The sequence below is a fragment of the Candoia aspera genome, chromosome 3, assembly GCF_035149785.1.
Source record: "Candoia aspera isolate rCanAsp1 chromosome 3, rCanAsp1.hap2, whole genome shotgun sequence".
Taxonomy (NCBI): domain Eukaryota; kingdom Metazoa; phylum Chordata; class Lepidosauria; order Squamata; family Boidae; genus Candoia; species Candoia aspera.
In genome coordinates this window covers 62,960,137-62,972,367 of record NC_086155.1, presented here as the reverse complement: position 1 = coordinate 62,972,367, position 12,231 = coordinate 62,960,137, and the positions used below count along the sequence as shown (strand labels likewise).

At 37.3% G+C, this 12,231-nt stretch overlaps 1 protein-coding gene across 3 annotated transcripts in view; it reads left to right on the top strand.

Annotated features, from left to right (window-relative positions):
- Positions 1-12,231, top strand: part of FAF1 (Fas associated factor 1) — a 203,682-nt gene that overhangs the window by 33,667 nt on the left and 157,784 nt on the right. For all 3 annotated transcript variants that reach the window (XM_063297915.1, XM_063297914.1, XM_063297913.1), the window contains exons 5-6: positions 3,056-3,147; positions 7,210-7,301. In XM_063297915.1, coding sequence (XP_063153985.1) covers positions 3,056-3,147; positions 7,210-7,301 — 184 coding nt within the window. The remainder of the gene's footprint in view (positions 1-3,055; positions 3,148-7,209; positions 7,302-12,231) is intronic.

Here is a 12,231-nt window from a genome sequence, read left to right as displayed (position 1 = left end):
AAGAAGTTCAAAGACTTTAAAGGAAAGAATTCTACTCTAGTTTGGCCTTTAGCTCTGTTAACAGCAATGACAACAGTTAATGAACATTCTCTGTGAGTGATATTGGGGGCCAAATTTTAGTGATGGAACAGAATACTTTTATGTAGAAGAGCCAAGAGTCAGATTGCTTGTTCAAAAGTTTGAAGTAACTAGCATGAGAAAGAAGGCATGCCATTGTGGATCGTGCCAAGCTGAAAAGGCATTTGGTCTCAATAGCCTGTTACTATCTGAGAAAGATGGTAAATGAGTGGTGTAAATTTTAAACATTTCAAACAATTTAGAAGGGTCTTTAAAGCCCAAAGGTGTATATTACAGAAACCAAAGTTCTACTGCAAATGATATATCCTAAACATATCAAAGGATCCATTTATTTTAATTTACAAAATGAAATCTGCAGCAAAGGATTGTTACCTTGTCATGGTGCTGGAGCTTGAGCACCTCAGTGATGCCATGAGCTAAACCGTGAAGGGCCACCCAAGACAGGAAGGTCATGACAGAGAGGTCAGACTAAATGCGATCCCTGGGGAAGGTAATGGCAACCCACTCCAGTATTCTTGCCGTGAAAACTAAATGGATCAGTACAACCAGAGTTATGTCAGTACACCATCGGAAGATGAGACCCCCAGGTCGGAAGATGGTCAAAATGCTACTGGGGAGGAACAGAGGATGAGTTCAACTAGCCCCAGACGTGATGACGCAGCTAGCTCAAAGCTGAAAGGACAGCAAGAAAAAAAAAACTGAGAAGGCAAAATGGCTGTCTGCTGAGACACTAGAAGTAGCCCAAGAAAGAAGGAAAGCAAAAGGCAACAGTGATAGGGGGAGATGTGCCCAATTAAATGCAAAATTCCAGAGGTCAGCCAGAAGAGATAAGGAATTATTTTTAAACAAGCAATGCACGGAAGTGGAAGAAGACAGTAGAAAGGAAGGACAAGAGACCTCTTCCAGAAAATTAGAAACGTCAGAGGTAAATTCCAGGCAAAAATGGGTATGATCAGAAACAAAGATGACAAGGATCTAACAGAAGAAGAAGAGATCAAGAAAAGGTGGCGAGAATATACAGAAGACCTGTATAGGAAGGATAACAATATCGGGGATAGCTTTGACGGTGTGGTCAGTGAGTTAGAGCCAGACATCCTGAAGAGTGAGGTTGAATGGGCCTTAAGAAGCATTGCTAAATGACAAGGCAGCAGGAGACGATGGCATCCCTGCTGAACTGTTTAAAATCTTGCAAGATGATGCTGTCAAGGTGATGCATGCCATATGTCAGCAAATTTGGAAAACACAAGAATGGCCATCAGATTGGAAAAAATCAACTTATATCCCCATACGAAAAAAGGGGAACACTAAAGAATGTTCGAACTATCGAACAGTGGCACTCATTTCACATGTAATGTTCAAGATCCTGCAAGGTATCCTCCAGCAATTCATGGAGCGAGAATTGCCAGATGTACAAGCTGGGTTTAGAAAAGGCAGAGGAACTAGGGACCAAATTGCCAATATCCGCTGGATAATGGAAAAAGCCAGGGAGTTTCAGAAAAACATCTATTTCTGTTTTATTGACTGTTCTAAAGTTTTTGACTGTGTGGACCATAACAAATTGTGGCAAGTTCTTGGTGGTATGGGGATACCAAGTCATCTTGTCTGCCTCCTGAGGAATCTGTATAACGACCAAATGGCAACGGTAAGAACAGACAATGGAACAACGGACTGGTGTATGATTGGGAAAGGAGTACAGCAGGCTTGTATACTCTCATCCTACCTATTCAACTTGTATGCAGAACACATGATGCGACATGCTGGGCTTGAGGAATCCAAAGCTGGGGTTAAAATCGCTGGAAGAAATGTTAACAATCTCAGATATGCAGATGATACCCCACTTTGATGGCTGAAAGTGAGGAGGAATTGAGGAGCCTTATGATGAAGGTGAAAGAAGAAAGTGCAAAAACTGGCTTGCAGCTAAACCTCAAAAAAACCAAGCTTATGGCAACCAGCTTGATTGATAACTGGCAAATAGAGGGAGAAAACGTAGAGGCAGTGAAAGACTTTGTATTTCTAGGTGCGAAGATTACTGCAGATGCTGACTGCAGCCAGGAAATCAGAAGATGTTTAATCTTGGAAGGAGAGCAATGACAAATCTCAATAAAATAGTTAAGAGCAGAGACATCAGACTGACAAAAAAGGTCCGCATAGGTAAAACAATGGTGTTCCCCGTAGTAACGTATGGCTGAGAGAGCTGGACCATAGGGAAGGCTGAACGAAGGAAGATAGATGCTTTTGAACTGTGGTGTTGGAGGAAAATTCTGAGAGTGCCTTGGACTGCAAGAAGATCAAACCAGTCCATCCTCCAGGAAATAAAGCCAGACTGCTCACTTGAGGGAATGATATTAAAGGCAAAACTGAAGTAGTTTGGCCACATAATGAGAAGACAGGACACCTTGGAGAAGATGGTGATGCTAGAGAAAATGGAAGGCAAAAGGAAGAGGGGCCAACCAAGGGCAAGATGGATGGATGATATTCTAGAGCTGACAGACTCATCCTTGGGGGAGCTGGGGGTGGCAATGTCTGACAGGAAGCTCTGGCGTGAGTTGGTCCATGAAGTCATGAAGAGTCGGAAGCGACTGAACGAATAAACAACAACAAAATGAGATATGAATTTCTTTAATCCATTTTACCTAAGATGGGAAAAACAATAGAACTTAATAGCATTTCAAATATAATCTTCCTTACTATTTTGCACTTCTCTTCTTTAAATACATCCAAAATATTTTTCAGTGTTCCATTTTTAATGCTATTATATATTATATTATAATATATATGTATGTATGTATGTATGTATGTTTATGGGGATAAACTAAAATACCTAAAGACATTAATGTTGAACGTATATTTAAAATACATTGACTGAGTAGTGCTTCGGATTCTTATATGTAACTTTTTATTTTGCAAATGCTTTATAAAGATAAAGCAGAAAAAGCAGAAATATTTTTTTATGATTCTTCTTTGTGTTTTCTTCCAGGAGAGATCAAACATATTTTAGAAAATGAGCTTCAGATTCCTGCATCAAAAATGTTGCTAAAGGGCTGGAAGACTGGAGATGTAGATGATAGTGTAAGTTCTTATATTTGTTACAGGATTTTTTGCCAATGGACCGACTGGGGTTTTCCGCCAACTAGTGCCAGTGTGTCAGCAACATCTAAAATATTCTGGATTTGATGGCCAGTTGCTTGTACAATGAAGCACAATATTTATGAAGGATAACATTTAACTTTGAAATTTGAACAATATTCAGTACAGTAAATTCTGTTCATTTAGTGTAAGTTTTTTCTTTTAACGTTTGATGTCTAAAGATCCCCAATAAGGATGAAACTAGTAACATGGCGCCTCCTGGTGGTCACTCTCACTGAAAACTCCACACAGGATATACAGTGTAAAAATAGAGAATTCCCCACCCTCCTGGTGAAGGGGGGATAGAAATCATGTAAAACTCTGTACATAGCATAATATCACATCTGTATCTCTCTGCTCTGAGAACTTAAGGGAAGGTGGATTGTATTTTCCGATAGCACTTCTTTTAATGTAGTATCAGTGATTGAGAAAAGATTATAGAAAACAGATCTCTTCAGTGGTCCTCTCAGAACTTTCTTCAGTTCCTGTTCCAAGTAGCAATAGCAAGATTTCTCTGTCTCATTATAAATACTTATTATCTACATAGCTGCCTCATTGTTTATTTAGTATTTATTTATTTATTGACAGTAAATAACCTTCCCTCATCCCAAAGACTTTGGGTGGTGTATGGCATTAAACAAAAATAGTAATTAACTAAATCCAAACCAATGTAAAAATGAACCAGAAAAGAAAAGCAAAAACAGAACCTATGATAAAATCCAAGATGGGTATTCATAATCTGCCAACTGGAATTGAAAGCACATTAACCAGTTATTAATCAGCTGTTTATGGAGTTGCAGCATAGTGGGGGCTGCACATATTTCTGTGGGAAGAAGATTAAGGGGTAGGACAAAAGTTATCAACAGTTGCATCCAGGAATGGTTTCCTCAAGAGAGGGCACATAACCATCCCATTCAAAGCAGAAAGCATCATCCTCTCCCTCAAAGAAACTTTAATAGCCTTCTTGATTCGCCCATTCATGCCCCATCTAGCTGCCTGAAGAAGTTAGGAGGAGGTGGATCCCGGGCACAGGTGGCAGGGTTCAGACTGCAGAGGACCCTCTCTACTTCCTTGTGTTCCACAAGCTCCAAAGAACCCAAGGTCCTATCACAAGACATACCTTCTTTATCACCATAGGCTTTGCCCAACTGATATCAAATAACCCAGTCACAACAGCCATCCACCTGCCTCCTGAAATGGCATTTCCCACCTAGATTTCTAAATTTAAATACTCCTCTTCAGCACTTTGTGTGCAGCTGAGCATTCTTGGTGACTTTCTGATAAACCCACCTTTCCTCTGAAGAAAAGAAGCGGGGTTTGTAGCATGCCCTTTTTTAAGAGAAGCATTAAATAATGAAGAATGTTTTATAGTCATATTGGTTTGGTCCTGGTAAAATAACCATCAGGATTGATCTTTTCTGGTGTACCACTTGCTGAAATAAATTGATTTATTTAAGCAGAAAATGAATGGCAATAGTTACATTCGAGAGTGAGGTGGTGGTTGTGTGGAAACTTGATGATCTCTGAGGTACCTTCTGATGTTATAATTCATAAATCATGCATGAAGTTGCAGCACTACTATATATCTCCACCAGTGATATGCAACATAAAATTAATTTGCTATATAACTTAGTGGCAGAGTAGATACTATTTTCATGTGAAGATCTTGGGTTCAATCTTTGGGATCTCCAGATAAATGTGAAACAGCTCTAATGTTGGAATTGTTGTCAGTCATCTGTGATCTGGATAGGAGTAACAAACCTTTTTCACCCAAGGGCCAGATAGTCCTTAGATACCTGAGGTGGCAGTTTCCCATTGAGTGAAAAGAGTAGGTGGGCTTGTGTGGCCATCTGCAGAGGCGGCAAATGGTAAAATGTGTCTTGCAATGGAAACTCCACCCCTTTAGTGTGTGCACTGTGACACTGCATGGAAATTCATAAAGGGTAGAGCTTGGGTCACAATACACATTTTGTCTTTTTGACAAAATCTTGACTTGCTGTAAATTTAACATTTGGGGAAGTAACATTTGGGGAAGTAGCATTTATGGAGACCTTCACAAATCAGGCCTGGAAGCTGGAAAATTACTCTGCCTTTGCTAACTAGATAGTGATCTGACTCAGTATAAGTCAGGCTCCCAAGTTCCTAAATACCTACCCAGTTATTATTTTCAGTGAGAGAAAATGATGACCTCATTATAGCATATAAATGTGAACTCTTAGTCCCTAATAATTTATCAATAATCATAATGAGCTCCAAACTTATCTTGTTCTGTCTGTGTCTGTCTGTCTGATTTATATAGCCTCCTATCTCACAAATGTGACTCTGGGCTGCGTACAATAAACAGTCATTTAAAATAATTAAAACAACAGTTGAAAACAGACACCATTACAAATAAGGATAAGGATAAGAATAAGAATAAAATAAAACCGCAGGAGAACGGACCAGCATCCTACATACAGCGTAACATCTCGCAGGCTCCCCATTTCTTTGGGATCCCCAAGCCTGCTGAAGAAAACAAGTTTTCAGGGATTTCCTAAATGCCAGTAAAGTCGGAGCTAATTTCACCCTGGAGGGGAGTAATGTTCCAAAAGGCGGGTGCCACGGCAGAAAAGGCCCACTGCCATCCCGTCAGATGAAACTCCTTAGCAGATGGGACCTGTAACATGCCCCTCCTGCCAGACCTGACGGGAGGGGCAGATGTAACCGGGGAGAGGCCAAACAACTGGTCCCATGCCATGTAGGGCTTTATAGGTCATTGCAAACACCTTGAATTGAACCCGGAAGCAAACTGGCAACCAACGCAGCTCACAAAGCAGAGGTGTAATGTGTGCCATTCTAGGTGCACACATAACTGCCCGTGCCAAAGCAGTTTGTACCAGCTGAATCTTCTGGAGGCTCTTCAAGCAGAGCGCATTACAACAGTCCATTTGGGAGGTAACTGGAGCATTAGTAACTGTGAGCAGAGCCTCATGATCCAGGAATGGGTGCAACTGATTCACAACATGTGCACAACACTATGCAGAGGCCCTCCTAGCCACAATTGCTACCTGCTCTTTGAGCAGGAGTCCGAAGTCCAGAAGGATCCCCAGATTGCGCTCCAGGTCTGTTTGGGCTGGTGCAGCCCGATCCAGTACTAAAGATGGTAAGGTCCTAAACCACTCTGTATTACCAGGGTTCAGTTGAAGCCTTTTGTTCTCCATCCAGACACCCACAGCCTCCAGGCACCAGGACAGAACATCAACAGCATCACTTAGATGCTGTTATCAGAGAACTGAATGAATCATTGTGAATTTTTTTACATTAAAAATGCCACCCAATCTGGTCAGAACAGTATAGTAAGCCTAATATCTGCAAGGTGTGTTTGGTCTTTCTCTGATGGAAAAAAAATGGCAATGGATAGGAGTCCCCCTTAGTAAAAATGTACCAATTATCTTATTAAAAAATAAGGCAAGCCTGGCATGTTACTTTCTCATATTGCACAAACATCATGGTTCATTGAAGATTAAACATGTATAATATTAATTAGCTTCTTTGACTATAAGACTTTTCAAATAGAAGGAAGTGCTGCTGTGTTTCTTCAGAAATTAATATGGATTTTAGCCATAGAAGAAAGCTTGTCAATTTCTTTAGTGATAGAAGAAAACTTGTCGATTTCTTTAGTGACTGAAGAAAACTTGTTGACTTGCAGCAATTTTCGTTGTACATTATGTATTAGATGCAATTGTATTGCAACGAAACCTACTGAGGGCCAAACTGAATAAAATGCTTAAAATATTACCAGTGGGATTTTTTTTTTCTGGGAGAAAGATTTTCATCAGGAACAGAATAAGGTTCTTGTTACACTTGTTATTAATTGTTCCTCCTCACTTGCTTTTTTTTTAACTCACAGAATTGTGGTTGCTAATGACATGTAGTTTTGCATCAGTTTGGTTTTTAGTTTCAGATATGGGCACCTGATGGAAACATTTTGACACTTCTAAATTCTAAATATATTTTTTCCTGCAGACTATTCTAAAAACTCTACACTTGCCCAAAAACAACAGCCTCTATGTCCTAACACCCGACTTGCCGCCACCATCTTCATCAAGTCTGCCAGGGTAAGACTTAACTGAACTTGAATGTAACCTATAGGGGTTCATGTTAATAGCGTATTTCAAAATTATCTAAGCCCTGTACGTTTTTATATCTTTAAACTATATATATGCAAAGGCCAGGCCTGTAATAGATTTTTATATATAGGCAAGCATTTTTCAAAGCATACTTATTACTAGATTTTTAAACCTTGTTCCAGGAGCAAGTAATAATTGGATAGTATAAATCGATGGAGGGGTAGTTACTAGTTGGGATGGTAATCCTGGTTTAGAGCAGGAGATTTTGTTAAATAATTGTATGGTTCCTTCTAGCTCTTTTCATCTTGTACTTTCTAAGCTGGGTGAGTTAAGAGTTCTTATCTTTTTTTACAAGTAAAATACAGAGCATAAGCTATAGGAAGCTCCAAGCAGATCATACTGAAAAACGCACATTCCAGATTATTTCAACAGAACTTCTCCAGCAGTTTTTTTATAGGTGTGTTTTGTGATCATAGTTTCTCTGATTACCCTTGAAAAAACATGATTATGGAGATTAGCAGTAGTAAAAAACATAGCTTTAGAAAATTTGTGATACAAAGAAGAAATACAGTTATGAATAAATTGAAGTGCAATTATACTATATTTGCACGGAATACTTAAGTTGCCAGCATGTGGATTAAAATGCTACCACTGGCAGCACTATATGAAAATTAACTTTAGAAATACAATCTGGAATACAAGAAACTTGTATTCTAGTACAAGGACAGAAGAATTTCTCCATAGGAAGTAATAGATGTGAGTTTTTCAATTTAAAAAAATCTATAGGACTTGAGTGATTAAGAACATTTGATGAGTTTTAAGATTACATGAGATGAAGTCTGTGCATGCAGCCAGTGCTCCATTAATATGAAGGAGAGGGAGGTTGTGAGAATTCTGAAGCTAAAGCAGTTTGAAAGGAGGTGTGCATGCAAAGCAAAGAACGAAAACTTGATTAGATGGGGTAAACTAAAGACAGCACAGGATTTACTCAGACTATAAAATTATCTTGCCTATTGATCAGTTCTTTTGGCAACAAGCCATGGCACAAAACTTACACTTTTCAAATTTGTGAAAAGTGAAAGTCAGGGATTTAAAATACTTTTTTGCATGCAATGCTAAGTGAATTGCCCTATCATCAGTGGGTCAGGGTGAATAAGTGGCAATTGGAGACCAAGTCTTCTCAGTGTGGTTACCTACATACATTTTGGTGCATGTGGAATGCATTCTCTAGGGAGGAATGACTGACATCGGAAGGTTTTTTATTCAGTAGGCCTTCCTGTAGTGTTTCTAGCCCATTTATTAAATTAACTGAGTTTTTGACATTATTTATATATCATATGAAGTATTGTCATACTCTTATTTTCAAAGGCTCATAATATTTTTGATGAATCAGCTTTCTTTACTGGTTTTTACTGCGTTCAGTTGTAAATTTTAATAAACACTCAGATACTCTAAATTAAACATTGGTAGTATCCAAAGATTGCAGGCAGCTAGTTAGAGGAGAGATTTTTCATCATTCTTGAACAGTAGTATGTCCTAATGGATAGTGAGCTGCTTTCAAAACCGAAAAGAGCTGGGTTTGAAATGAAAACATATTTTTATGTATTGTAGAGGTTGGTGAGGTCCCAACTATTGAGAAAGTACAGAATTTGGGTTTATTTCCCCTTAGGTAGGGTTAACTCCTTGCATAAATCCAGGAAACCCATTGAGTTCCTTCAAATTACAGTCCCTCTGAATAGTTTAGCATTTATATGTTATTGATGGTGTTGCATTGAAATGAATGCTATCTTTATGAAGTTCAATATTGCTGCTTCAGATTCTTAAAATAGCAGCACAAATGAATATCAAGCAAGAGTGTCTGAACAGGTAATGGGCACAGACCAAAACAGATTGGTTTAGTTTCGTTTCCTTCTGTGTGATAAAGTGGTACTTTAAACAGAATCAGGAATGCAAAGGGCATTGTTATTATTATAATAATACGTATATTATTATAACATTGTATTTGTAAAGATGTTTGGGGTAGATTTATTTTTAACCTAGGAATAATGATTATGGGGGGATACTTAAATGTATGATTAATTGTAGCAAGATTTTGATTAAAAATGTTATTATTGGGATTCATTTTGGCTTTTCCCTGGATTAGCCTAAAAACATTCATTGAGAATAAAATTTAAACTTTGTTTAGGGTTTTTTAGTTGGACAATTTAGAAAAATCTCAGTGTTTAAAAATGCAGGATATAAAGTAAACAAGCAGAAACTCTTCTCATCTTCCATACTAGCCAAGCTTTCTGACTGATTGCTGTTTTAAACTAATTTGCTATTGCTTGCTGCGTTAGCTACAACAAACATTACATTTACATAGTGATTTCATATTTTGTTTTAGTGTAAATAAATTGTAATTACAGCAAATTTGGATGACTGTTGACATGAGCTTGTATAAATCTGAATGTTTGCAATGGAAATGTTAATTATTATGTTTCATGATATTTAGTTAAAATTTAGATGTTTGGTAAGAAAAATGAATTGATATAATGAATAATAGATATTTTCCTACTGAAATTCATGAAGAGATTTTCTGTGGTATTAAACTAGACTAATGACATATACTAATTTGCCTCAGATTAAAATCCATCGAATTTGAGGGAATTGACATATATAGGATTGCATCATAATAGAGTTATCAAATATTGCACTAAATATTACTTTGGAAATACAGACTAGACAAAAGAGATATTTTTCTCTGTGGATCTAGCTGTGGCTTCCAATGGAATTGGATAGGAGACAGTTTTCATCATCTGTAGCCCTTTGTGCCATCTTCCACACAATTTCAGAGGGTCTCCTAAACAGCTGATTTTTTTTAAGGAGAGAAGACAGGATACTGAGCTTGCTAATTGTGCTCAATTATTACTATAAGAAATGATTTCAGATAGAATCCAATTTTTTTTTAAAGCAAGCTGAGGATAAATATCATTGGAAAAATCATTCCACAGTTTCAAAGCAATTGTGACAGATTCTCTATTTCTTGTCCTAGAAGATAATCTCATACAGTATCAACACATGGAGGAAGGAGCATTTTATAATAAAAGAGTGAGCTTTTTTTAAACTAGAACTTCCGTTAGATCTGAACTGCCAGTGAAATCACTAGAAGCATAGCTGAATATTTTTGGTTATTTTGGGGGTGGGTGGGAATGAGATCGAAAAAGACTGGGTTCAGTCTTGCAGAAGCTAAAAATCTGCAGCTAAAAATATGTTTTTGCTGCTAAATTTTAGCCCAGTAATCTGAAGATATTTAGTGGCTGTAAAATACAAGTAGAAAGATCAGAAAAGATATTTTTATTGGAACAGAGGTAATGAAGGAAATAATTACTCCTTTCTCACTTTCTCACTGGCTACTATTTATATAAGAAAATCCATGTATATGAACTGCATTTATACAATTAATGCTGTGCTTATTCTGGCCCTTAGCATACCTTCTTCAGAAATTCTGTTGGCATTAATTAACTATTTGAGAAGCTGAATGTTGAATGCCTCTTGTATGAAGCTATGTATCAGTGAGGGATGTTTTAAATTTCTGAAATTTTTAGAAACCTTATTTTTATAAAAACTATCCTGCAAAGTTAACACTTATATGTAAGTTTTAAACTAGATAGATAGATAGACAGACAGACAGACAGACAGACGAGCAAGTAAAACAACTCCATTCCAGTGATTTAAGCAAATAGGATACTCCTGTATGATTTTGAGCAACGAGTTATTAACTTCACATTTGGCAGTTTTGGTGGTAAAAAGAAATGTGGAATAGAAAGGTCATATGTACTTTGTATATATCCTTAATAGTCTCTTCCCATGCCCCATATAAAGAAGATTTTTCCAGTACTATATGCATGGTTCCCAACTCCCTGTTCAGAACTGTACAGAAAATCTACATGTGAGATCTAGTACTGAGGATACTACATGGAATAGTTTGCATGTGAGACTTACTGTCCAGCAGAAAAATCTTACTGAAATTAGCTTCCACATCTGCATCACTCATGCTGTGTATGATAATAACCAGGTATTCAGATGTTTAGTACTTCAGTAGAAAAAATGGTTAAAATAAGGTAATAGGAAACAGAATTTTACTGAAAGTGCTTCCTAATTTATAATTGTGCATATGTGCAAGTGTATGTGTGTGTGTGTGTAATCTGTTCCACCAGTATGTATATTTATCTATTGTCAGCTATGATTATTCGGAAGAATAAAGAAGCTAAAATATTCTAAATACTTTAATATTCAGTGTACACTGGTCAAGAAGTAGGTGATTTAATGAGTTGTTTTATTGGAGTCAGATTAAATGGAAAGTCCAGTTTATTAGAATCTGAGGAAATAGCTCCCTGTAATCCTGACTTACTTTCTCTCCATAACTTGAAAGAACTGGGGAAAGTTCCACAATAGTGTAAAGCATCCCAGAGTTGTGTTGAAAGTACAGTTGGATGTATGTGCGTTAAAACTTGATATTGTAACCACATCTTTCCCAGATGGTGTAGGGAGGGGAAACATTGCTTATGTAACAATGCATCCATGGCTCTTATATTCTTGTTCCCACTATAGCTCCTTCTTCTGTGGGTTGAGGGACCTTCTGGAACAGCATGAAATATAATATGGAACGCTGAGCTGATATATATAAGAGAGTAATTCTGAACCTTCTGAGAAAACTGAAATACTTTCTACTCACTAGGGCTTTTTGGAACCTATTATTGTTTTATTAGTCTGTATTTACTCAGATTAATAAATAGTTCAAACAAAGGACAGTTGATGTAATTATTTCTAACATTTATCCGAATCAAGAATGTTCAGGAATTGACTTATAAGCCTGTTTTTGTTATCATTTAAGTTATAAAAAGTTGACATCTGAGGCAGTAATGTCCGTAATTATAAA